Consider the following 27,662-nt stretch of genomic DNA (forward strand, 5'->3'; position numbering starts at 1 on the left):
GGAGGCATAAACCGCAATGCCCTATCACCCTCGCTGATTCCTGCCACGCAATTGCATGCAAGCCGGGAAGGGGAATGGTAGTCGAAAAGAAGACTCTCATTTGTTAAAGAAGCCAGCAGAATAAGTCAGAGCTTGTTGCTGGCTGGTGTAAAAGTGGACAAGAGCTTCTTTGAAACCACGATTCCTGGTTTTCCCACACACCATAAGTCAGGACTTGGGCAACCTGGAACAGAATCCTTGCTTACTCCTCCTCCTCACAGAGGAGGAGGAAGAGGAGAGGGAGAGAGGGAGGGAGCACAAGAACCAGAGTTTTCGCTCTGTCTCCTTTCTACATATAATGCTAGACCTTCCCCAAACATGATGGGCTACAACTCCCAGAATCCCCCCTGGCTGGGGAATGCTGGGAGGTGTCGTACAAAACGTCTGGAGGGTCACAGGTTGGGGAAGGCTGCGCGATACCATGGTTTAGGGTGACATGCGAACTCCCCCTCTGAATAACGTTGGACGCAGCGAGCCCAATACCAAATGCCACCAAAACAAAGGGGACCCAGGCCCCACAATACAGGAGACGCTGCTGGGTCTTGGGCTGCTGAGAAAAAGATACAAGGAGAACCAAGAGACAGACAGCCAAAGATGACTCCCTGAATTTGTTTCGTCGCAGCCAGTGCCCCATACAGTCTACGGGTGAGGGCTTCTGGGGCATGAGAGGTTTCTCCTATGGCCCAGAAGGTGCTTTTCTGCACTCAAACTTGCCTGGTCGCCTGGGGCGAGTCCTTGCTGATTCCAGGTAACCAGGTGTGGGTGGGCAGGCTAGGAGCTTCTATGGCAGCCTCCCTCAATGTGGCGCTCTCCAGATGTGTCAGATGGCAATTCCTAGCACCCCTCAGCCAGCCCTGTTGGCTGGGGGTTGCTTGGATTTGTCAGCCAACACATCTGGAGAGCGCCATGTTGAGGGAAGCTCTACTATGCACACATTTCTGAACCAGGATCGCAATCCCAAATAGAAATGGCTCCCTTGGAGAGAGCAAACAGGTGCAGTATAACGCTTGGGTCATCTTTTCTTTTGTGTTTCTAGCCCATCCTCGCCTCAGCGCTCAAGTGTGCTACTCTTCTAAAACAACTGAAAATAGGCCTGCATCCCCCAGCTCTCCCAAAGCCCTGCCCACACCCCATTTCGTTCTCTTTCCCACACATATAAAATACACTTTCTACCACCCCAATTCTAGAATTCCTATTTAATCCCCCCATCCCGCCTTCACAACTCATAATCCCACCCCACCCAGATTCCACACACAACCTTCTCGAACCCACAGCACGCCCACCTACCATTACAACAAAATGGGGGGGGGGGAGAGACTACAGCTCCAACACATGGCTGGCTAGAGGTTGCTGGGATTTGTAGTCCAACAGATCTGGAGGGAAAAATGGTTGGGGAAGGATGCTCTGGAGAGATCCTCCCCTCTCTCTGCCCCATCCCACTCCAAACAGGGACCAAAGAGGATGCAACACCACCATCTGACACTCTCCAGATATGCACAAATTCCCCACTGGATTCTGAAGAGCAGCTGCCCCTTCTGAAAGTCCAGCAGGTATGGGGAAAGGGGGGAATTAACCTGCCCCAAATTGTACAGAGAAATGACAAAATAAATATAAAACACCCCTGGGGAAAGTTGGACGGATGATCCATGCCCGTCCCAAAGCATCCATTTCACTGCCAACTCCACGTTGTGAGTGACACGAGCAATACCACGTGCAGCCACAGAAACAGTGGACTCCTTTGCAAACGGCAGCTTCAAGCAGACAACCTCTGGTCATTCAGGAAGGCCTCCTTTTGATTACCAGTGGTTTATAGATTCTCTGAAAGCTCAGGAGAGGCTGAACAGCCCTTTGTCTGGTCACCTGTCATGAGTCAACATGCCGCTCTGCCCGCAACTCGAAAGAAAGGGGTGATGAACTTGAAGAGAGCGGGCCACGTGCAGGAGGCCACGCAGATGGAGAGAAGCCCATGACTTCCACCCCAGAGCTCAAGCTTCTTTCCACGGAATTGCCCTGGGCCACAAGGATTCCTCCCAGCCTTGCTTCCTCCAAGGCTCCTCTTAAGACATCCATCCCCAACCTGGGGCTGATGGGAGCTGCAGTCCAACACATCTGGAGGGGACCAGGCTGGGGGCAGCTGACTAAAACCAGGTCTCCCTGTTTTGCTTACATAGCAATATTTTTCCTAAGCTGTGAAATACAACGCCTGATTTGTCAGAAGCTGGCTCCACTGTCCTTAATGACACTTACTCCCAGGGAAGTATGTCTAGGGTGGCAGCTTTATTGATGCTCAAGCTGGCCTGCCCATCTCCACATGTCTCTGCCTGTCCCTGGCGATCCTCATCAGAGGCCCTTCTCCAGCATCTCCCACCATCAGATGGCTAGTAGCCATCACAGTGCTATTAGCATGAAGTCCTTCTCAGTGGTGGCCCCAAGCTTCGCAATGCTCTCACCAGGGAGGCTCACCTGGTGCCCACTCAGATGTCTTCCCAGCACCACCTTTTTACTTAACATAAGAACATAAGAAGAGCCCTGCTGGATCAGACCAAGGGTCCCTCTAGTCCAGCATTCTGTTCACACAGTGGCCGACCAGCTGTCAACAGGAATCCACAAGTAGGAGATGAGTGCAACAGCACCCTCCTGCCCATGTTCCCCAGCAACTGGTAAGTAAGAAGCTTGCTGCTTCTGGTACTGAAGGCACATAGCCATCAGGACTAGTAGCCACTGATAGCCTTCTCCTCCAGGAATTTGTCCAACCCCCTTTTAAAGCCATCCAAATGGGTGGCCATCACTCCATCCTGTGGCAGCGAATTCCATAGTTTAACTCTGCGCCGTGTGAAGAAGCCCTTCCTTTGATCTGTCTGGATTCTCCCACCCATCAACTTCATAGGATGACCCCAGGTTTTGAGAGAGGGAGAAAAATGTCTCCCTATCCGCCATCAGGACTAGTAGCTTTTAATAGCCTTTTCCTCCAGGAATTTTCCCTGGACGAAAAGGCTTTCCTTGTACTTTCCCACGGTTTTTTTTTTTTTAGCTTCTTAAGTTTGCCTGCTCTGTTTCCATTGGATGCAGCTTTTACAGAGTTTCTGGGGATTTTAAAAATCTGGCCTTACTGTATTAGTTATTTAATGGTGTTTTTAATAGTATCCGATGGGAGGAGTAGAAATCCAATCAAGAAATAATCCAGAGCACCGTCCAGATGCATTGTAAGACCTGGCTTAAAACCTCGGGGTGGCTTTGCCATTCAGGGCCAACCAGGCTATTAGGCAAGAAAATGGTACAGAACATCATAACGCTGCGTTCGGCCCTCTTTCTTTGGGAAAGTGGGGGATGCTTTCCCCACGGGGACGGAGCTCTAAATCTAAAACAAGCACACACACACACACACACACACACACATATAATGTAAGCACTGTACATAGGGCAGGACTGGGCCACTCATGCTGGTCTACAATTCCCATCAGCCCCAGCAAGCACAGCCAACGCTGAGCGATGATGCGAGTCGTAGTCCAGAACACCCAGAGGGCCACAATTTGCCCACCCCTGACACCGAGCTACCCTTGAAAAGCATCCGGAAGCTGCAGTGGGTGCAAAACACAGCAGCTATGCTGTGATCTGGTGCATGGCGCAGCCATTGTAGCACCCCACAACCGAAAAGGCTGGAGCTCCATGGCACAGCAGCTGCTCCCCATTATTTTCCCAGCTCAGTGCAAGGGCCTGGTTTGAGCCTTTAGGCTGCAATCCAATTCAATGGGACTTTCTTCTGAGTAGACATGCAGAGGGCTGTTCAAGCCCTACCTGGCTATCTAGGGGACCACCTGTCTCACTATGAACCGGCCTCGTTATTTAGATCTGCAGGAGAGACCCTTCTGCGGAGACCCACACACACACACACCTCCCCCCGCTTGTTGGGGACACGGGAAAGGGCCTTCCCCTGCATTGCTCCCAAATTGTGGAATGCACTCCCCCATTTAGAGTTACGAGTAGCCCCCACTCTCTCCAGTTTAGAAAAGGGGCCAAGACACGTCTCTTTGAAATGGCCTTTCAAATTACTCTTCGTGTTTTCTGGCGGCTTTGGGGTTTGAAAATCTGGAATCTTCTGTTTTTATTGACGGTTCTGATTTGCTGGGGCAGTGCCTTGATGGCTTTTAGAGGAAAGGCGGTTCAGAAATAATCAATATAAATAATGGGTCAGCTCCTCCTCCTTTCAGCCTTTGCCTCTTCTTGCTTTCCTTTGGGTTAAGAGATTCGAGAAAGCATCCTCTTTGAAACTGTCCCACGGTGGGACAATGGAGCCCATTCCCTAGGGAGGTGGTGGGCTCTCCCACACTGGAGGCGTTCAAGACGAGGCTGGACAGCCATCTGTCAGGGATGCTCTGACTTGGACTCCTGCATTGAGCAGGGGGTTGGACTGGATGGCCTTGCAGGCCCCTTCCAACCCTGCCATTCTATGATTCTACAGGGATGCTCTGACTTGGAGCCCTGAATTGCGCATGAGGTTGGACTAGATAGTCTTACGGGCCCCTTCCCATAATTCTATAGGGACGCTCTGACTTGGACTCCTGCACTGAGCAGGGGGTTGGACTGGATGGCCTTGCAGGCCCCTTCCAACCCTACTATTCTATGATTCTACAACTGTAGCTCAGGGGTAGAGCCCCTGGTTTGCATGCAGAATGTCCCAGGTTTGATCCCCAGAAGCATCTCCAGGCCGGGCTGGGAAAATTCCTGCCAGAAACCCTGGAGAGCCGCTGCTGCCAGTCTGTGTTGGCAATGCTGGTCAGACTCAGTATAAGGCGGTTTCCATTGTTCCCGTAAGGTCTGTTTTGACAGCCACAGAGGGGGCAACGATCATGAGTTTTGAAGAAAGAAATCAAGCAGCCATTAACATGCTGTTGACAAGTTAAATGACAGGGATTTTTGAAGGGGAGGAAAGGCACTCTTGCAACAAGAACAAAAAATAACACACAACCACCCGAGAGCTTCCCCAGAAGTCCTTGATAGGCTCTGACTTACCCCTGCCAGTTCTGGTTGAACCGGAGCAATACGGGAAGCTGCAGGGATGCAAGGAAGTGGGGGGGCGGCAGCCTCAAAGTTGCACTCCCCTGGTGATTGGGGGCGACCCACAGCCCGGTGAGGAGACTCTGCTTCTCCCTGGGGGTCCTCGCCTGAATCCGACACCCCTTTTTGCTCTGCAAGGGACTGGGAGCAAAGAAGAACAACAGCCCTTCAGTACCAGGCAGCAAAAGGACGGAGCAGCGTCCGGCGGGGGCCTTTCATCTCCCTAACCCTGGCAGCTCGTGCCTGGGCCACTCGTCAGCAGCCGGCAGGTGTAACGGTGCCAGCTGTTGGGGTTCGGAGGCTGAGCTGGCTGCGTTTCCTACCTCCTTCCCTCCCAAGCATCTCTGGCTTTACGGGAGTAGGCAACAGCACATGAACGACAACGATGATTTCTGAAATGCCTTCAACGCCTTTCTCAAAAAAGAGAAAGGCTCAAGGTGACTTACAACAGAATTAAGGCATACGACGTTTAATACAGTGACAACCATTATCCATGAAAACGCAGCCACCCCACAAAACAGCTACGTCAGTGATGGCCATAAGCGGTTCAGCTGAGGCCTTAAAGAGCCCATTGTATGCTGCCAAACGCCTGGGAGGAGAGGAAAGTCTTAACCTGGCATCGAAAAGATGGCAACGTTCGCGCCTCATTGGGAAGAGCTTTCCAACATCGGGGGGCCACCTGAAAAGGCCCTCTCCCTTGCTGCCATGCTCTGAACCTCCCTTGGGGGAGGCACTCAGACGATGCTGATTGTAGGGCACAGGCAGGCTTATAATGGGAGAAGTGCTCCATCAGGTATCGCATTCCCAAGCTGTATAAGGCTCCATAGGTCTCAACCAACACCTGGAATCACTCAGAAATGCAGAGGCAGCCATGGCAAGCAGGCCGGAAGGGCCGTTACATGCTTCGGGAAACCAAGCAAGGAATTTGAACACTTAAAATTGGAAGAGAGATCTCGCAGGTTTTCACTACACCCCTCACTGACAAAGACAACCTCCAGAGATACCTCCACAGCAAGCCGCCGGACTGCCTCAGGTTTCTGGACAAGGCTACTGGAACGCCACCAGCTGGATCGCCAGGTGGGTCCTTAAAACAAGGACTTTTAAACAAAGGACCCCGGGATCGAAAAAGCGAGGACGTTTGCCCTGTCAGATGCAGCACAGCAGAAATCTACGGTGCAGCCAAGTGGTCTGCCTCCTTGAAATGTTGCAGTCAGAGGCTCCCCCTTCAAAAAAACAGAACAGAACAGCCCACTCCACAGACACTTACAAACCATTGATGATTTTAGTCCTAGAGAGCTTGGCGGGGCTTTTCTGCAACTCCCCCAGAGGGGTTTTCGCCTGACTGTTTGCTTGGATAATTTGGTTTCTCCTAGCCAGTTCTGCCATCTTTCGCCAGCCCGGTCGTAAATGCATTAGAACAGCCATGCAAATAGACACACACGAGCACCTTGCCCGCCTTCCCACACGGAGCGATGCACGCCATATGCACCACAGCAACAGTCTCGAAGGGGAAAGTACCAATTCTCTACCAGCTTACAGTAGCCAAGGTCCCTGCTTGGTTATCCGAAGCATCTTCTTTCTGGGCAAGGGGCTATTCAAGAGCTCATGCAGGCACAGCAATGCCCCATAAAACCTCCCTGCAACTTGCTTGGAAAACAATGCAGCATTCCTGCATTGAGCAGGGGGTTGGACTAGATGGTCTTATAGGTCCCTTCCAACCCTACTAGTCTATGATTTGTCTGCTCCATTATTAAGCCCTGAAGGCTGCAATGCAAGACAGGCACTTTTACAAGCAGCTTCAAATGCGCTGTATTTTATTACTTCTTCTAAGCCGCTGTGAACAATACGAGGAAATGTGGGATGTAACTATTTTAAATATAGAAATCAAAATATAAATACATGGTATTTGCTTCTGAGGAGACACTCACAGGATCAGGCTGCACGGTGCTTTAAGATCTACCACCGTTGGGCTGAACTGCACAACCTTGCAAAGGAAGCTTGAGCACTGTTGTCCCCAACCTGGAACCCTCCAGATGTGTTGGACTACAACTCCCATCACACGCAGCCAGCGTGGCTGAGGGCTGGGGTGATGGGAGTTGTAGTCCAACACATCTGGAGGGCATCAGGTTGGGGAAGGCTACTTTTGCATGACCACACATACTGTTTGCAACATGACAGATAATGCAGACCCTTCTCTGTGGGTTATTCATCCCCACAAAGGCCTCACACTTCCCCTTCCCCAAATGAGGTTAAAATGACAAGAACCAGCACACAGTTTCACAAAATACAGAAAACCGACAAATGGCCCTGTGTTTTAAAACTTCAGCATGCATTACGCTGGCTTTTCTTTACATCACCCAAGAAGTTGCTGACACCCACCACCAACGTCCCCGGGGGTTAATTCGGACATCGAGAAAGAGAGGCATGCCTAACGCCCCTCCAGGTCCGCAAAGAACTACCATGCCACAGAGCTGAGTCCCTCTCCTGCTAAAATGGGCTTCAAAACTTGATGCCATCACCTGAAGACAAGAGAGATGGCAGAAGGAGTTCCCCAAAGGCCCCACTGCCACCCTCTTAAAATTATTCCTCACATGCTTTTCATGAATCTGTAACAGTCTAACCTTCATCCCAAACCCACCTCCTTTCATACAAAACATCTTACTGCTACCCAGGTGGGTGGGCAGAAAGCAGATCTCCGGATGTTTTGGACTTCAACACCCAACATTTCTGACCACTGGCCATGCTGGCAGGGGCTTCTGGGAGATCTACCTTCTGCCCACCCCTGCAACAGGGGCACCTACCAATCTCTCATACGAGTAGCTTGAGGAAGAGGCAGTCTCGGACTGCATCAGACCAAAACCCCAAAGAATGTTAGGATTAATCTCAAGAACAGGGCATATTTCCTTCCCAACCCCACAAAGACGATGCATGATGGCCAAGCTCAGGTCATTCACCCCCTAGTCCCAGGCCCGTCATTTCCGCAAAACTGCACAAAATGCAGTGCTTCGATTGACATAGTGGTACCAGAAAATAAGAGCGGTAAGCCGACTGAATAAAAAAATCAGGGCTGCAGCCCAGTTAAATAAATTTTAATTGATTAATCATATGAGTTTCTCGATAAACTGACTGCTCTATTGGTCAAATGAGCTAATGGGTCAAAACAATACTTCTGAAACAAGCAGACTTGATTCTGTTTGAGAATCAAACACACTGGTCGCAGGATGTTGTTGTCAACCCAAGCATCCTGGATGGGCTTTCCTCTTAGAATGCGGTTTTTAAGGTAGTGATTGCCATCAGCAGTTTTGGATAAATATATATAAATATGACAGAAGTGCATTCAACATTAACACTTAAAGAATATCTGCTTCCTTGGCAATGGGGCTTTCTGAACAGCAAAGGACCACAGCTCAGGGGGAAAACAGCTGCTTTGCATGCAGGAAGTCCCAGTTTTAATTGCCAACACCTCCACTTAGGGTTGGAAAAAACTTCTGCCAATCCATGAAGACTCCATGCTGGGAATTGTAGCCCAACACATCTGGGGGCCACCAGGTCTGGGGAATGCTGGGATGGACTATAGACCAGGGCGGGCAACCTGCAGCCCTCCAGATGTTTGGGCCTACAACTCACATCGGCCTCAGCCAACGGTGAGGGAAGAAGGGAGATGTCGGCATCTGGAGGTCTACGAACTGCCCACTTCAGCCACAGGCAATATGGGCTGATTCGGGATGAGGCAGCTTCCGAAAGGCGTTCCCTTTTGTTTTGAAAGCACATGGTCTGACAGACAAATTCAATGCTGGAGTCCCACCAGCAACTCTTTTGGCACCCTCTCTCGTTCCGTATGCTGTCTGTAAGCAGCCCAGATGAACGTTATGGAAGGGCAGGAGGCCCATGTAGTAATAAATGAACACATTAAAGCATCTCACAAGCCTCTCATTTCTGCATGACAAAGAGACCTGGACATCCTCCCTCCTCCCCCTCCACCAGTTGTTTCACAAGCTGGGAGAGTTCTGTGGAGGCTTGGGGGCGGTCTTCCATGAGAAGGGTGCACACGCTCCCCCACCCATCCAGCACCAAGCTTCACTTTGTGCAGCCACAGAGGAATGCTGGGTGTCATTCTGGGGGTACACCAGGACCCGCCCGAGCTCCTCGGAAACACATGGGGGAAACCCATTCCCAGTCTCTCCCACTGAGGCCCTCCGACCACAACTTCTAAGCCAGAACCACCTGTTATCCGCCATCTACGGCTAGTGTCGAAACCCTGCTCGCAAAGGGCCTTCCTTACCTTCGGCGCTTTATCCTTCTGAAACACAAAGACAGGAGGCGCAATGGCGGGCTTTTCTGGAAAGAGATAAATAGAAGGAAACACGCATGACTGCATATCGAGACACACACAAGCGTGCATCGGTTTCTCTTTTTACAGATTTGGAAATTAGTATCTCTCAGTCAACCATCATGTTTCTTTCTTGCCCACCAAATGTGCAGTTGTGGACAGAAAAATGGTTACAGAGGCAGGAACATTTAGGAACAATGACGCTGGCAAAAACATGAGAAGGACCTTCTTGGTGGTGGCCCCACAGGCCTGGAACTCTCTTCTACTTAACTGGTATTCAAGACAGCCTTACTACTGCATTCCCTTAAGGTAGGGATGGGCAACCTTCAGGGGCCACATTGCCCCGCCCACTGCCTGGAATCCACTGACAGCCACTCCTTTCCACTGCAATTAATACCTCTGAAATAAGGAAACAGGGAGCATGCAAAGCGTGGGCCTTGTTTATAACCAGAATCGTGGGAGCATGATTCTGCTTCCAAACAAAATCACAGGGGATTTTTAGTGGTGGGGACCCAGGGACCGCAAAAAAATGCCTCAGGGGCTGCATGCAGTCCACAGAACAACCTGTCCACCCCTCCCTAAAGGGGATCAAGCGATCCAAAGCAGTTAATTAGTCATGTCCACCTTATGCTTACATATTCTGCCTAACGTTCTGTTATTTCTTTAATTTGGTGTGCATTGCTTAGTCCTGAAAAGCGCCACATAAATCACTGTCATAAATAAAAGTATTTGAGCCTATTGCCTTGTAAGTGTGCGCAGGACTGCAGCCATCAGAGCTAGGTCATTGCAGAATTAGGACCTCATTAATAAAATTATGGTTTAAATTATCTTTTAAAGGCACCATAATTATGGTGCCCATCATTTTAAAATTGTTTATTTTAAATGTTTAAAAATGTTTAAAATCTTGCAAGATGATGCTGTCAAGGTGATGCACGCCATATGCCAGCAAATTTGGAAAACACAAGAATGGCCAACAGATTGGAAAAAATCAACTTATATCCCCATACCAAAAAAGGGAAGCACCAAAGAATGTTCAAACTATCGAACAGTGGCACTTATTTCACATGCCAGTAAGGTAATGCTCAAGATCTTGCAAGGTAGACTCCAGCAATTCATGGAACGAGAATTGCCAGATGTACAAGCTGGGTTTAGAAAAGGCAGAAGAACTAGAGACCAAATTGCCAATATCCGCTGGATAATGGAGAAAGCCAGGGAGTTTCAGAAAAGCATCTATTTCTGTTATTGACTATTCTAAAGCCTTTGACTGTGTGGCTCATAACAAACTGTGGGAAGTTCTTGGTGGGATGGGGATACCAAGTCATCTTGTCTGCCTCCTGAAGAATCTGTATAACGACCAAGTAGCAACAGTAAGAACAGACCATGGAACAACTGGTTTAAGATTGGGAAAGGAGTACAGCAGGGTTGTATACCCTCACCCTACCTATTCAACCTGTACGCAGAACACATCATGCGACGTGCTGGGCTTGATGAAGCCAAGGCTGGAGTTAAAATCGCTGGAAGAAACATTAACAATCTCCGATATGCAGATGATACCACTTTGATGGCTGAAAGCGAGGAGGAGCTGAGGAACCCGATGACGAAGGTGAAAGAAGGAAGTGCAAAAGCTGGGTTGCAGTTAAACCTCAAAAAAACCAAGATTATGGCAACCAGCTTGATTGTGAACTGGCAAATAGAGGGAGAAAACGTGGAAGCAGTGACAGACTTTGTCTTTCTAGGCGCAAAGATTACTGCAGACGCTGACTGCAGCCAGGAAATCAGAAGACGTTTACTTCTTGGGAGGACAGCAATGACAAATCTTGATAAAATAGTTAAGAGCAGAGACATCACACTGACAACAAAGGTCCGCATAGTGAAAACAATGGTATTCCCTGTAGTAACCTATGGCTGTGAGAGCTGGACCATAAGGAAGGCTGAGTGAAGGAAGATAGATGCTTCTGAACTGTGGTGCTGGAGGAAAATTCTGAGAGTGCCTTGGACTGCAAGAAGATCACACCAGTCCATACTCCAGGAAATAAGGCAGACTGCTCACTTGAGGGGATGATATTAAAGGCAAAACTGAAGTACTTTGGCCACATCATGAGAAGACAGGATACCCTGGAGAAGATGCTGATGCTAGGGAAAGTGGAAGGCCAAAGGAAGAGGGGCTGACCAAGGGCAAGATGGATGGATGATATTCTGGAGGTGACGGACTCGACCTTGGGGGAGCTGGGGGTGGCGACGGCCGACAGGAAGCTCTGGCGTGGGCTGGTCCATGAAGTCACGAAGAGTTGGAAGTGACTGACCGAATAAACAACAACAACATTTTAAAATTATGGTGCCCAAGGAATTATTCTGTACCCAAACACTTATTTACATGCCAGCACCCAACACCTTTTGCACAAACATTTGAAGAGCCTCCAAACGTCTGTTTCTCTTCCAGAACCTTCAGGCAGCACTACCAAATGCATTAGCTAGGAGCGCAATCCATCAGGACTTTCCGATGTGTGCACTGAATGGAAATCGGCATGAGCTGTTTTTGTGAAGGCCACACATTCAGAAGCTCTTTCGAAAGGGCCAGAATTTGCTGCCTTTTAAAGCCCCCTAAACAGCGTCTCATTTAGACGGCTTTAAAAGGGGTTTGGATAAATTCACGGAGGAGCACAGCCATATCGATGGCAATTAGTCATGACGGCATATGGAACCCATGTTCAGAGGCGGTCTAACTCTGTATAAGTTGCCTTGGGGCAGCACAAGAAGAGAAAGGCTAGTGCCCTTCGGTGTTTTAAATCTGTATTTTAAATCTCTGCATTGCTACTAGGTATTTTGTACTGGTTTATGCTGCATTTTGTGGTTTTGATTTTTGTGAACTGGCCAGAGAGCTTCAGCTATTGGGCGGTATAAAAATGAAATAAATAAAATACCCCCGCATACCCCGCTTGTGGGCTTCCCAGAGGAATCTGGTTGGCTGCCGTGTGAAGCAGGATGTAGAATTAGATGGACTTTTGGCCTGATCCCATAGGATCATAGAATAGCAGGGTTGGAAGGGGCCTATAAGACCATCGAGTCCAACCTCCATTATCAGAACATTATGTTTTGATGTTCTTACGAGTACAATTATGCACCTGAAAGGAAACCTCCCTATCCCAGTCTGCCTGTGACTTTCGACTGTCAGGGGAAGCTTTTCTCCGAGTGCCTCAGGTCTCTCATGTATTGACAAGGGGCAGCGCCTTCTCGGTGGTGGCACCCTGACTGTAGAACACCCCCCCCATGGAGGTGAGACTGGAGTGCCAACACCACAATGGTTTTGGCACCAGCTCAAACCCGTTTCATTGGCCAATTTTGTTTGCATTATTGTATTGGCGGCCTTCTTTCTTTAATGAGGAAAATGGATGCGGTTTTGGTGAGGGGGCTTTATTGCTTGTGTTATATTTGTACACTGCCCTGTTGTCTGCAAGGATGAAGGATGGCCTAAATGTGTTCTTGGGCACGAACTGAAATAAGCACACTGAGAAGCAAGCTCCCTCTGAATACTGTCTTTGGGAATGATGGGTGTTACATCAGCCAACACATCTGGACAGCACCACGTTGCAGAAGAGTGTTATGCCCATACTGTGCTTAGAAGACCTACCTCCAAACTCCCTTAATTTCAATCATGAAGTGTATTTTGAGTCATCCCAGACTGAACAGGAGGCTTTGCTGCAATGGGTGTTTTGTTAACTGCTCTCCAACAGTCCCAATCGGAGCAATTTGGCCTAAGAGCCAAATGCAAGCCGTGTGCTCCCAAACGCCGACAATCTAACAAGTCTGGTCAAATGGGGTCAGAGAGGATTAACCCTAGAAAATCCTTCCAGTTGTGTGGGTAAAGGAGAAGGTGAAACTCAGGTTAATCAGCAGCTCTCATTCATAGTTCTCTGAGGGATGATTCATCGCATCATAATTACAACCATCACATGACAGGCTGGATGGTGTGGTGGGGTGGGGACATGCACATATCATCTGCAGAGCACGAGCCCATCAATGGACGCCACACAGGGGCACAAGGAGCTAACTGTGGCAACCATCCCTGGTCAAGGAGCTGCAGGCTTTAAAAAAGTAGCCTCCTTCAGAACCAGGCCAGGAGTCTCCTGTTAGCATTGCGCAGAAGGTGGGAGGGTAATCAAATAATAATTAATACCCTGCAAAATAATAATAATGCTCTGGTCTTCAAATTGTGATGAGCCTTTTTAGGACTGGTTCGGACATATGCTGACAGACCCCCAAGCCTACATCTCAAAAGGATGGTCAACTCCACGCCAGTTTCCCCAGCCTTAAACCACTCCCAGAAAATGTTTGTCCCTTTTCATATCCTAACGCCGCACATCCAGTATTAACGCTGCATTGCCAAGGAAAACAAAATAAATATGTGTCTCTTCAGCCTCCAACATATCTGTGCAGAAAGCTCGGTGTTGCCCACATCTGCAGGTCCTTAGGCTAAGTTTTGAAACACAGTAACCTGGCATTGCTTCTAACCTCTGTACGTACTCCACAGAACTCATCTTTCATTACTGGTTCACAGACCCCAAGCTAGCCTAACACATCTTCCATCTAGGAGTCAAGCGGGGGTGTGAATCTTCCCCTCTGGTCTCCCATCTCACTGACTTTACTAGGCTTCCCTGGGGAATAAGAGGGTGCCTCAAAGCATTCCACTTGTCCCTGATGTGGGGGAAGATCAGAGGAACGTATTCACACGTTCAAGGCTAGGCCATTTATGCCCTGACGATATCCCTGCACACCTCAAGCTATTTCTCTCTGTGTGAGCCTGGGAAATTAGCATAAACGTAGGAAATTAGCGAAGGAAGAGAGATGTCTGCCTGGAAACACTGTTCATTCACACCAGGTGTGTGTATCTGTGGGGGAATAGAGCAAGGTACTCTGAATATGCTCTGAAGTACTCTAATTATTCACATATTCCAGCACTCTTAAGCACTTTCTTTCACTCTCTTTCCTGGAATCAATGAGAGGGATAGTGTTGTCAAGGCAGAAGCCTGCCTGTGAGTGATGTTCCTCTTATCAGACACTGCTTATGCCCAGAGGCACCCTCACTGTGGTTCCTAATTCACCTTCGCATGCATACACATGACTTCTTTCTGTCTAGGAATTAGTGAGATAGATAGTTTAGATGTGTGGGAAAGTAGTAATCACTTTGCCTGTGCTCAGATGCACTCATATTTATTCACATATTCTTTCCCAACTTGGTGCCCTCCAGATGCGATGGGCTAAGCCTTGCTGGCTGGGGCATGATGGGAGTTGTAGTCCAACACATCTGGAGGGGCCCAGGTAGGGGAAGTCCTTCCTAGGGCATCTTAGGCAGTCTAGAAATCCAGTGTCAAAGTGAAAGACAAATACGCTCAGGGCCAAAGTGTGGCTTTGTAGCACTACTCCACACTGCCCATGCTCAGAGACATCCTCACCTTCATTTATTAATTCCCACATTTCCTTCACTTTCTCTGTTTCTCTCTCTTTTCACTGCCTAAGAATCAATGAAAGAGAAAGAGAGATGCTTCCTTGGAAGCCTGTCTAATTCACCTACTCTAAACCATCTCAAGAAGTCTAGAAAAATCCATGTCAAAGACCTCTCCGTGAAGGGGTTGTGGGAATGGGGAGAAGAAATTGTCCAGAGCTATTCTGCTTCATGCTACTGCCTCCCCTCAAACGCATTCCAATCCTTTTAGGGTGCAATTCTATGCAGGTTTAGACAGAAAGAAGTCCTACAACTCCCAGCATGCCCCAGCCAGCCATGCCGGCTGGGGCTTGCTGGGAGCTGTAGGACTTCTTTCTGTCTAAACCTGAAGGACTGCACCCTTAATCTCTAATTCATCTATCCCAAGGCAGTCCAGAAAGACCAGCATCAACAACATTGGTGGCTGCCCAATGCCACCAATGCTCAGAGGCACCCTTCGCCTTTTTCCTCAGTGTGAAAAAGAGACAGACTAGCTGGGATTAACTAAACCAGCCTTCCCACCAAAGTGGTGCCCTCCAGATGTTTCCGACTACAACTCCCAGGCTTCCTGACCATGGGCTATGCTGGGAGGGGCTGATGGGAGCTGAAGCCCAAAATACCTGGAGGGCACAAGTTAAAGAAAGTCAGGGTCAATTTGAGAACGTGAGAGGACAGAACTGCCCAAGGCTGAATCTGCCTGGCTTTGAGGGTGGTTCTGTTTAGCCAGGCACTCCACCCATGCTCAGAGGCACTCCCATCCTTCATCATTTATGTCACCGTCACCCTGAGGGGAGAGAAGAGAGATGCCCCAGGGCTGAACTCCGCCTGCCAGACACTGTTCTCCTCGTGCCCTCTGCCCACATTCAGAGGCACTCCCCTATTCAACCTATTCCACAGCAGCCTTGAAAAAAACAAGTGTCAATAATAAATGCAAGAAAGAGAGGAAGGAAAGGAGGGGAACGCTGCCCAGATGTGAAAACGCAACTGACTGGCCCTGCTCTCCTCATCATTCAACCGTGCACTCCCATCCTTCATTGTTTATTCTACCGACAACACGTGGAGGGAGAAGAGGGAAGTCTCAGAGCTGAACCCTGCCTGCCAGATATTGTTCTCCCCCCCACTCTCTGCCCGTGTTCAGAGGAACTCTTCTATTCAAACCATTCCACAGCAGCCTTGGGAAAATCAGTGCCAATTATTTCTATATACAGACCGAGAGCGAGAGCGAGAGAGATGGTGCGGGCTGCCAGAGCTCAATCCCGCCTGCGCCTGGCACTTGCTCGCCCTGCCATGCACTCCACCTATGCTCAGAGGCACCCTCGCCCTTCACCGTGCATCCCATCGGCAGCCCCTGCTCAGAGGCACTCTCGCCGCAGGCAGCGCGGGCTGGAACCTCTGGCGGGCCCTCTGCCCATGCTCAGACGCACCCCCGCCTCAGCCGCACAGGGGGCCGCTCCCTTTGTCCGGCCTGGCTCAGCCCCGGCTCGGCTGGACCTGGAGGGCCGGAGGGCGGCCGGGCGGGGGCCGCAGCCCCGGCCTCGCCCGGGCCGGCGGCGCCCCTCGGGCCACGGCGCCCCGGCCTCTCCGCCTGCGCGGCCCCCGCCTCAGCCCACTCAGCCCCGGCCGCCTACCTTCGTTGGCCAGGTCCGCCATTTTACTTCCTTAATCACTCCCACAATGCGCCGCGCCAAAGACGGGCAAACGCCGCCCTGCCCGGCCGCTTAGGAGCCGCGCGGGGCGCCATGGGGCATGCGCGCACGGCAGAGGCGGGCGGGGCCTCGGCGACGCCCTGCCGCGCATGCGCGCGATGCACCCGTTCAACCCCGCTCAGACAAAAAAGGGGCGGAGCTACGACGCACGCGCACCGCCTTCGGCGGCCCCTCTCCCTCCCGTCCCGCCCCGCCCCGGAGTATTTGCAGCACGCATGCGCGTTATCATCCCGCTCGGCGCTCTTGCGCCGGCCGCCCCATGTCCGTCTGAAAGAGAAGACAGACGCATGCGCAGATACGTCATAGAGGTAGCGCCCTCTAACGACTAAAAGGCAGAACTGTTGTACCGGTCCTCATTTAAATACCACTTGCGGTCGGGTCATGCCAATAAATTTGCGTGGTTTATTATTATCATCATCATCATTATCGTTACCAATATATAATTATTATTTATCAAACGCATATTAATACTAACAGCAGGTTATTAATATTTGGATTGCTGTTGTTCCCATTAAATAACGCATTATTAATATTAAGAATGGTTATTAATAGTCATTGATATGATTTATGTACATATTTTTCTTTTACAAAATGTATATACTGCTCTATGTCTCAAAAAGTTTCTCAAGCGGTGAACAGTAAAGAAAGAATACTATCAAAATACTTATTATATCGTGTGATGTGTTCTTATTAGCAGTGTTTTACTATTATTAGTTGATTATTCCTATTAGTAGTCCCTCTAATAACACTTCAGATATTAGTTATAATAACAGTAAAACTTAAAAATAAAATGCTATTCATAAACACACATACAATAATAAATATAATGACATCTACTACTATTACTGCTACTAATAGAAAGGCAAAATAAATCACCAAATTAGTAATAAAATCACAACCATAGTTAAAACAATACTGGGATAAAAGCACTTCAAGATAAACTATATAGGAGACAATGTAAACTGTATTACTCTCTGTGTTCTTAGTAGTACTTTATTATCATGATTACTGCTATCATTCCCTCGCATAAAGGAACTATTATTAATACCAATACAGTAACAGTAGTAGCTACAATCATTCTCTTTACAGTATATTTTAGTATTTTTCTTATCACTAAATCAAGTTATGTTACTATGCAATGCACAGTTTGGGTGAGGAGGTTAGCAAAGGAAGACCAAATGTCTTTTCAATCCCCTTCCTCTTTGCCCCTCTGTCAGGGAATGCCAGGCACACACACGAGACCGACTTTTAGGCTGCAATCCTATGCATGTTTAGACCGAGGAAACTCCTACAATTCCCAGCATTCCCCAGCCAGCGGGCCCTGTGCTATCAAAACCACTCGTGGTATTAGGGTACAATCGTCTGCATGTTTAGATAGAAACACATCCTACAACTCCCAGCATGTACCATTTTTTCCGTCTCAACATGCAGATGATGGCACCCTTAATCATTCCCATGGCTGGGGCAATCATAGTTTTCAAGAAACACACTCCAGCAGGCAATATGGAGGGAGATGAGAGAGGGAAGCGGGGCAATTCCACCAGCCCTGCTAAAAGACTGGGGGGGGGGGTTCCCCATCTTCCTTCCCCATCCCATTCTCCTTGTGTGTCTTGTCTTTGTAAGCCTGCGGGCAGGGACCTGTCTTGCTTTACTGAGTATGTGTAAGGGATAAAACCCCCCACTATAAATAAATAAAAGGAGTGACCCCACTCACTTTGTCCCAGAGTGTCCCTGTTGTCCCCCTCGCCACCATCACAGGCTCTGCTCATCCTGCCCCTGTCTGACTGAGGTGGGGAGGCTCCCTTTCCACTTGCCCACTCTTTGTGATGGCACGATGACCTTTCAGCCCTTCAGAGGAGGGGAGTCCGGTTGTAGGGAAAGGTTTGGTCGCATTATTTCCCTCCCTGGGAAAAACAGCCCCTCTCTATCCCAGTGGGTTTGACTACACATCGTCATCTCTTAGGGCGGCCACTGACGAATCGCCAAAAGAGAGGAAAAGCACCCCCCCCCCAAAAAGGACACACATTTGCTTCCAATTTGCACACGCTGACGTATAGGTATGAATGCAAATTTAGAAGCAATTATTAGGGCCAAATAGAAAGGCAGTATAGATGAAACAGGTTGCATCGGAAAAAAGCAATTGCGTATTATTTCATTTTAGCCTTGTGTATGTTTTCTTTTGGTCTGGTGAACAGACTCTTTAATAAAAGTGGGTGATAATTAGCATCAAGGAATTTTGAGCTTCAGGGACATTAGGGGATTTTTATCCTTTGTTTTTGTTTGTCGGTTCCGGGTTATTAGTTGTTTTCTTCGATCCATGTTTCATTTGTCCATTTTTACTTTTGTAATATTTTTCTTTCTGTTATATTGTGGTGGCCTAGGGTTGTAAGCAATACAACGGGACCGACAGATGGACAGTACATTTTGCCATAGTGTAGAAGACTGTTCAGTCTGCTTTTTCGGGTGCTGTTGATGACCAACAGTTATTATGGTTTATTGATTTAGGGCACAATCCTATGCACGTTTAGACAGAGAAAAGGCCTACAACTCCCAGCATGTCCCAGCCACCCATGCTGGCTGGGGCATGCTGGGAGCTGTAGGCCTTTTCTCTGTCTAAACGTGCATAGGATTGTGCCTTCAAAGTATTTTTTTTTTGGCTGCCCCTCAGCCAAAAGGTCTGCAGGTGCACTTCATATATTATTAGTATAACAAGACAGGTCCCTGCCTGCAGGCTTACCACCTAAAAAGTTACAACACAAAAGGAAAAAGCTCTGTGGAGGCACCAGGGGAGAAAGCTGGGCCCTGCTTCTCCCTCAGTACCACCTGCTGGAATGGCTTAAACTGGGATTAGACTGGCCTCTCCTTCCAATAGAGGATGCCTTCAAATGGAGGACTGTCACCTGTAAAAGAGGACATGTAGCCATCCTAGTGCTGTCTCCCCTCCTGCCAAGGGGCAGGATATAAGGTAGGCCTCATCACATCAGCTTTTTCAGCCCTGCATTCCCAATAAAATTTACACAGCATTGCAAAGTGATTGTTCATTTGCTCTGACATTTCGGACTGGGGACCCTATTCTTGATTTCATCTCTGCCCCAGGCTTCCTCAGAGCAACCTGCTTTATCCTCACTACGACCCTGTGAGGGAGGCACAGCTGAAAGAAAGGGACCAGCGCAAGGCCACCGAGTGGGGGTCCGGGGGAAATGGTGGGGTGGAAGCCTGGGTGGGCTGGACTTGAACTCGGGTCTGAGGTCGGACACTTTAATCAGAACTGTGTTCTGAATGCACCACCACTGTAAATAAATAGATAGATAGATAGATAGATAGCCGCATGCTCACACGTGGAAAATTGGCACAAACGATGCGACTGGCTAATGAGCATTGGATGTCTTTTCAGCATGGCTGGCTGGGGATGACAGAAGCCGCAGGCCAACACATCTGTAGGGCACCTGCAGGTTTGTGGAAAGGCTGCTCTAGAGTAAACCTCACCAACGCCTGCATACCAGCCTTCCTCAGCCTGGTGCCCTCCAGGTGCGTTGGGCAACAACTCCCGGCATGCCGGATGAGGACAAATTGGGGGTCTGGCCCGGAAGTGCCTGCGAGGGTGACCGCGGCGTGCGACTCCGCCGCTTTATCTCTATGGAGAGGGCGGAAACCGAGTTCCCTCAGGCGGCTTCGAGGCGACCCTCTCTCCGCTCATCTCTATGGTCGACCTCCGCTCCGCCGCCTCACGCACAGGGCACCGACAGGGCGGCGGGGGCCCCGAGGCCCTCGAGCCCACGCCGCGCCCCCGGCCGGCGGCTGCCCAGCCTCGCTGGCTGCCCCCGCTTCGGAGGCCCCGTCCGACGGGCCGCCGCACGCCGCTCCGCTCCTCCGCTCCGCGGGACCCGAGCGGGAAGCGCGAGGCGGTTTCCGCGGCAACCGCCGGAAGTCGGCAGGACGGCTTCCGGGCCAGGCAGGAAAGCGGCGCGGCGCCGCTTCCGGGAGGGCTCGGGCTCGGGCTCGGGCTGCTGGCGCTGCGCTCGCGATGGCGGCGCCCGGCTCGGCCCAGCCGCCCTTCCCGAGCGACGCGGCCCGGCGCCGCCCCAAGCGCCGCCGCTCGCCGCCGCCGCCCGGCGGGGAGCCCGGGCCTTGGGCGGAGGGCTGGCGCCGCTCGCCGTCGCCCCGGAGAGGCCGCTGGCGCCCGAGCGACGAGGCCTGGGCCGGGGGAGCCGCGCCCGCGTGGGGCGGCCCCCCGGAGGAGGACGAGGGCGCCGAGCTCTGGCCGCCCCCGCCCCTGCTGCCGACGCCCGCGCCCCCGCCCCTGCTCGCTCTGCCTCCGCCGGGGCGCGGGGGCCGGGGCGCGGCCAGGGCGCCGCCCGCGGGCCCGCGGGCCCGCCCAGAGGGGAGCGGCTGGTGGGGCAGCCCCCCCAGGGACAGCCCGTGGGACAGGCCCGGGAGCCCTCCGAGGCCACCGGGCAACCCCGTGCGCAAGCGCAAGAGCCGGTGGGGCAGCCCCCTGAGGGAGCCCCCCGAGGGCTGGCCCCAGCCCCTGTCCCCGCGGGGGCCCCTTCTGCCAGATCTCCAGGCAGGCCGGTGGAGTAGCCCCGAGAAGAGGGGAAGCCAGCCGCCGCCCCCCAACAGGAGACGGCCAGTTGGGCCAGGCAGCCCTGAGAGGATGAGGAGGCATCAGGGCCCCAATGGCGAGTACAGGGACTGGGACAGCCCCAGGAGGGAGGCCAGGCAAGACCCGCCCGAGGGCTGGGCCCAGCCCCAGACCGCCAGGGGGCCGCCCTCGCCAGATCTGCAGGGAGGCCGGTGGGGCAGCCCCGAGAGGAGGGGAGGAGAGCAGCACCAGCAGGCCCCTGCCAGAAAGCAAATGGGGCCGGGCGTACCTGAGGAGATGAGGAGACGCGAGGACCCCAATGGGCATCCCAGCAGCTGGGGCGACCATGAGTGGGAGGCCAGGCAAGAAGGCCCCCAGGACTGGGACCATCCGGGAAGGGAGCAGTTCCCAGGGAACCTTTGTGGGGACGGAGGCAGGTGGAGCAGCCCCGAGAGGAGGGGACGGGAGCAGCGGCAGCCCCCCAGGAGAAGGGAAATGGGATCGGGCAGCCCGGAGAGGATGAGGATGCAGCCAGGCCCCAACAATGGTCCCAGGGGCTGGGGCGACCCCGAGCGGGAGCCCAGACAAGAAAGTCCCCAGAGCCGCCCTGCTAGGGAGAACCCTGGTGGAGGGGAAGGCAGGTGGATTGTCCCCGAGGGGAGGGCAGGTAAGCATCAGAGCCCCGCCACAGGGGAAAGGGATTGGGGCAGCCCCAACCGAGGCAGGAGGCAGGAAAGTCCCCCTGGAGAGCAAAAGGCCTGGGGCAGCTCAACGCAGGGGGAGTGGCGGAAGTGCTCTGGGAGCTTCGGGAGCCGAAGGCAGTTCGATTCGGAGCAGGGCCGCGTGAATCAGGGTGGAAGCAGGTGGAGCAGGCTGGAGCAGAGGGGAGCCGAACCTCAGGTCTCAAGCAGAGTGGAGAGCCCCAAGTGTTCCGATCGGCCCCAGAGTTCCAATGGAGGTGAACAACGTTGGAGCCGGTCTGCAGTTTTCAGTGCGGGGTGGAGTCCTGCTGAAGGCCGAGCAGAAACAGAGAGCCTTGAAAGGGGAGGAAAAGAAGAAGGCGATTCCGAGGGGGATGGGGGCAGCCCCAAGAGGAGCCGTTCCCCCACCGAAATGGGTGCAGCTGCGCTGGAGAAATGGACGCCGCGTGAGCAAGTGGTCCAGTATTGGATGCAGTGCCGGGCTGTCCTGAAAAACCGGATGCGGGAGCAGCTGCTGTCCGTCTGCCCCCGGCCTACCCTGCCCGACCGAACGTCCGAGACCCCTTTCCTCAACACCGACATCACACGCTTGCTGAACGCCAGGCAAGTCAAGGAGCTCCGGACAGCGTCCCAGCCCCTGTGGATGCTGCAGGAAGAGGTGCTGGACATGCTGGCACCCACCATGACGATCTACGAGATGGCCGAGGAAGCAATGGAGAAGGAGGAGGCGGTGGACCCCATGGAGCTGCGGGAGTGGGCCCGGCGCCTCGTCCGCTACATCGGCAGCATCAACCAGAGGCTCACCTTACAGCGCCGCTTCCAGGTCCTCGGCACCATCAACCCGCGGCTCAAGAGCGTGACGTCCAAAATGACCAGCCAGTGCACCGACGGAAAGCTCTTTGCGGAAGACAAGGTGCAGCTGTTGAAGGAAATCATCCAGAGATTCCCGCAGCTGACGGAGACCAAGAAGAAAGTGGTCCCCGGGAAGTATCAACCATTCTCCAGGCGGGCCCCAAATGTGGCCGCTTACAGGCAAAAGAGGTTCCCTTCGGGGCCTCCTTCTCGGCCCCGGGACAGTGTTGTTCAGCCTCGTGGGCAAAGCCCAGGTAAGGCTTCTCTAGGGAGCACCCAGGGCCTGTTTTGGCAAGGCCTTGCGGCGTACTAGGTACTTCAGAATTTGTGGATCTTCTCACTGCTCATGTAAGCTATTACTCACCGAGTCAAGGTTTGAGAACAATCTGTTTTTAACATGGGTTCGCTCTGGGTCGTGTCCCCCCCCCGCCCCGCCCCAAGAACATAATCTTTAGGTGCTGATCTTGACAGCAAACTTTGATGGTGACACTGCCGTGGCTGGCGTCTCTTTGCAGCTTTGTGTGCAAACATGAGGGATAGAAGCTTTAAACCTTACAGTTGCAAGAACTAAAGAAGAGACTATAAGCTGTATGGAAACAGCTGAAGAGTTTGATGTAGTTCCCCCTCAGTGGAGAGTGTAATGGCGACTGGGGACTCTCTGAGACTCCTTGCCTGATAGCCACTGGCAGCAAGTCCCCAGGCCTTGTTCACTGCCGTCTGCCTCTGACTTGGTTAAAACCTGTTGGCTGTAAATTGGAGTTAAATTCCGTCCTCCTCTTTTACAAGCAGTAGGTGCTTTGTTGGACCTTTTTGGAGCTCACTTGACTTTATCAGAAGGGTTTGTGCCGGCCTTTTGAGGCCAACAGCTCTCCTTCTAGGTGGGACTTCTAGGTAGGTCATCTCCTGCTTAGCAGCAGGCCGGACTCTTCTTGCCCTGTGACTTTGGAGAAGCTACTGCCGAATGCCCTACTCAGTGAAACAGCACAGCGCTCTTTCTGCATCTTGAAGGCATCTAGGAAGTTGAAGGGTAGAGGAAGAATTCACATTCCAAGCAGTTCCTTATCTCATGGCCAGGCCCTTCATTAAGTATGATACATGGAGCAGGGGGCGTTTAGGGCAGGGGTGGGAAGATGTCAGGCTTGTGTGATCTTCATATTTTTTTCTAGAACCCCAAGATCCATCAATCCAAGCCGGGTGCAAAAAGACTTACATTTAGAATGAAAGGACATGTTCTCTGAGCCTGGGAGTTTGTTTTCAGTACCATAACTGGACTGAGCTTACAGTCCTTTCATGCAGAAGGCTACTCCTGGTCGCCCCAGTCTCTCTACATTCCTGCAGCCTAATTTGGTGAGGAGCAGTCGCGTTGCTGTTGCCGTAGTTAAAGAACTGGTGGTTGGAAAAATCACCCGCAGATCTCCCAGGTGATCCCAGTCTCCCTTCTGGCCCCTGTCTTAGAGAACATATTGCATTTTATTGGCTAAGTGAAGAATCCACAGGAGGGCTAACCTAACCTTGTGGCCCCTTGGAAGGATACCGAGGGGAGAGGCAGGGAGGAATACGGAGTTGGGGGCAGAAACCGCTGCCTCTTCCTTCAAGCAGGTACAGACCATCTGGCAAAGTGGGTTCTATCTTGTATTAGGGATACTTGGAGAGGGCTCATAACGTCATTCCAGTAGCGGTACAGGATGTCGGCAGCACTGCCAGGTTTTTGCAAAAGGATACCTGAGTGGGCAAAAGCCTGAGGACTGCCAGTAGACAGCATGGACCACTTGTGGCCCTCCAAATGCTTTGGTTACAACTCGCATCAGCCCTAGGCAGCATAGACATGATGGGAATTGTAGGCCAAAACATCTGGGGGGGGGGCACACATTGCCCACCCCTGCAGTAGGCAATGCTGTCTACTCAGGAAGAGAAATTCCTAGAGCGAGGAGCGTCCAATCTGCGTTCCTTATCAGTCAGGGACAGGGTGGTGGTGACTGAAAATGGAAACATGTGAACATCCTACCATTTTCACCTGTTCAATGGGTTCCTCAGTCCCTCCGACACAAAAAGACCGGGCTTTGATGAGGCTGGGAGGATTTCCTTATGCGAGACGGATTGATGGGGACAGAGCTTGGTGACAGAGCGCCTGCTTTGCAGCCCCCGTTCAGTCCCTGGCTTCTCCAGATTTCTCCAAGGTTAGGAAAGAATCCTGCCTGAAACCCTGGAGAGCCACTGCTGCCAGTTAGTGCCAACAATGCTGGGCTAGATGGGCCAAGCATCTGACTCGGTATTTGGCAGCTTCTAGAGTCTGGCAAGGCAGCCAAAAGTGGACCATTCCACCCTGGGGCTTCCCCCTGTTTCTGCCTGGCACCAGTACTGGGCATCCCCTCTGGCTTTCTCCTGCCCCGCTGAGAGTTCTCGCTTGTTTTGCAGCTGACCGGCGAGTGAACCAGGACCACCGCTGAGGAGTTGGAGGCTGCGTGCAGCAGAGCGTGGCCCAAGACCCAGGAGGCACTTGCTGTGCTGCCATGTCGCCTGCCTGCAATGCCTGGGAGTTCCTCATTGGATTCTGGACAGCAGCCCACAGCGTCTCATCCAACTCCAGCCCTCCAGGCTTCTGGAAGGGTACTGGAGGGGAACAGACTTCTGTTGGCACCAAGGACACCTGGCCAGACCCAACCTCTTTGCTCCTGCAGCGCCAGAGGATGGGTGCGGACTGGCATAGCCCAGCATCGAGACTGCCATGCTCTGTGGGCTAGCCAGATTGAGCGAGGGCCGCTGTTTGTGCCCTGAAAGCCTCGGGCTTTGGGGGCGGTGATCTTCCATCGCAAGATGGGTTTGGTCTTACCCCCACCTCGGCCATGTTAAACAGCTCTTCTCGAGCAGGCCTAAGCAGGAGGCATTTGATTATCAGAAGCCACCACGGGAACCTCTAAGCCGTTTCTTAAAAAGGCCATTGCCTTGCCCCCCAAAATTGCACCCTTTTTCTCTTGGGGTGCCCTGCGGTTTCTTCTTGCAGCTTCCAGGAGAGAAGCCAGAAGAGAAACTATGGGTAGAAACGGAGAGGCGACTGAAGGAGACACCTTGTAATGGGCTGTTCCGGCGGGTTTCCTTTCTCCTTCGTTTCTTTCCCCTGACGCACCTTGGGTGGTAGGAACAGACCTCCATTTTTACCTCCAGTGATCCGTGTTGGGTCTTTGGGCAAGGAGGAACCAGCCCTCTCCCCCACCCACCCCAATAAGTTATATTGGTACAGCAGCCACATACCTGTGGCATGGGGAGTCCTCTGGTTTAATGTAATTCTGTTCCTAAAGGACTTTCGGTGGCTTTGAGGGGGATTCCCATAAAGGGACCAGCATCTTCCTAATGGGTGTGTGATTCGGCCACCTCTGGTGGCAATCAAGGCTGGAGCGAGGCCCTCTCTGAGAAGATTGACATCTCCCACTCTTTCCCCCTGCCTATGTTGTTCCTTTGTTAAGTACCTGCAGTTGAATAAAAGATGTTTTGGTTTATAAAGTTGTGCCTGGGGTAATGCTTCCCATCACTAGCTGATCCTAAAAAAAACCCAAACTAACAGAATAACCAAAACAATAAAATCAACAATGGAAAATCTCAAAATATTAAAACATTTCCAACATTCTAAAAAGCCAGAATAATCAGAACAACAGATGAAAGATTAAATGCCTACTGGAAGAGGACCGTCTTAGCCCAGCATCTAAATGCCTGCAGTGAAGACACCAAGCGGATCTCTCTGGGAAGGGCATTTCACAGATGGGGGCCACTACAGAGAAGGCTCTGTCCCTGGTAGCCACCTTACACACCATTGTGAGCTGCAGCGACACCCAGAAGAGAGCCAGTCCATAACAAAAAGCTACCCAGAAGTCACGAAAAGCGTTAAATTCCCAGACATTGGGAGCCAGGGAAGGGTTCTGTCTCAGTATCCCTTACCCAGCCCTCACAGGTAGGCTGACCTTATTTCTGTATGGATGAAGAGAGAGTGGCTTGCTGACGGCTGCCTGGCAAACTGAAGATAAGGTGGGACTCGACGACGAGGTGGGACCTGAAGCATACACTGGCATTCAGAGTGGGCTGGCTATCATACCACGTCGAAGGACATGGTCTGGAGACACAAGATGCTGCAAACTGGATGGGGGGGCGGAATCATTGGGGGCACTAAAAGAGAGGAAACCTTTGATTGGGACCCAATGAATAATAATTTTTTACATCTAGAGATTTCTTCTCCCCAACTCCCGAAGAACCAGGAATCCGCTAGTCCGGGTACAAACAAGAACCTGATTACTTTTGAACCTGCAGCCTTTTGAAAATTAGTCCTCCTTTGGTGGGATGCAGATCTTAAGGAATCACTGAAGAGTTCAAATCTATGCATGTTTAGAGAGAAATCAGTCCTACAGCTCCCAGCATTCCTCAGCTGATGAGGAGCTGTAGGACTGATTTTCTCTCTAAACATGCATAGGATTGTGCTCTAAAGCTTTTATTGAAGGCATGTTTTTTTAAGATACAGTCTTACGCACTTCTTTGGGGATTATGTTCTGTTGGAGTAAGCCCTAATTCACCCCATTCAAGCCCGTTCTGCCTGTGGGTCTTGGAGCCATTCACAGGACACAGCAGAAATCCTGAGTTTGTGAGTTTTGCATGCTCTTTACAGATGTGCTTCCTTGGACGGTACTGGAGCTGGAATGGATACCTGTGCCTTCCCCAACGTGGTGACCTCCAGCTGTGTTAGGGCTACAATTCCCATAAACTCAACCATGCATACTTGTCAAATTTTAACAATTTGCAATTTTTATATGTATACTTGGCGGGCGGGTGGAGTCTTCGGTGTCCAAGCAGGAAAAACGAGCACCTAATGTTAGGAGCAGCCTCATTCCAAAGCGCAGGGCTTCTCTGGCCTCCCACTGGCACAAACAAAGCCTGG

At 51.5% G+C, this 27,662-nt stretch overlaps 2 protein-coding genes across 4 annotated transcripts in view; one reads left to right on the plus strand and one right to left on the minus strand.

Moving 5' to 3' along the window:
- The window catches only part of LOC146333824 (ran-binding protein 3-like), a 51,225-nt gene extending 34,646 nt beyond the window's left edge, over positions 1-16,579 (minus strand). For 2 of the 3 annotated variants that reach the window (XM_084825428.1, XM_084825427.1), the window contains exons 1-2: positions 16,532-16,579; positions 9,377-9,432 (exon numbers count right to left, since the gene is read on the minus strand). In XM_084825428.1, the coding sequence (XP_084681554.1) occupies positions 9,377-9,432; positions 16,532-16,553 (78 nt within the window). In that variant the 5' untranslated portion in view covers positions 16,554-16,579. Of the gene's footprint in view, positions 1-5,049; positions 5,236-9,376; positions 9,433-16,531 lie in introns of all 3 variants that reach the window. The other variant, XM_084825426.1, reaches the window with a different exon arrangement.
- A 3,974-nt stretch (positions 16,580-20,553) lies between these two features.
- On the plus strand, positions 20,554-26,240 carry LOC146333825 (uncharacterized). Its single transcript, XM_084826197.1, has 2 exons — positions 20,554-22,998; positions 25,160-26,240. The coding sequence occupies exons 1-2, from the start codon at positions 20,634-20,636 to the stop codon at positions 25,189-25,191; spliced, it is 2,397 nt and encodes a 798-aa protein (XP_084682323.1). The 5' UTR covers positions 20,554-20,633; the 3' UTR covers positions 25,192-26,240.
- Positions 26,241-27,662: the final 1,422 nt, after the last annotated feature.

This window comes from Heloderma suspectum, chromosome Z (assembly GCF_057233095.1).
Source record: "Heloderma suspectum isolate Gila_16-S chromosome Z, 16-S_ref, whole genome shotgun sequence".
Lineage (NCBI taxonomy): Eukaryota > Metazoa > Chordata > Lepidosauria > Squamata > Helodermatidae > Heloderma > Heloderma suspectum.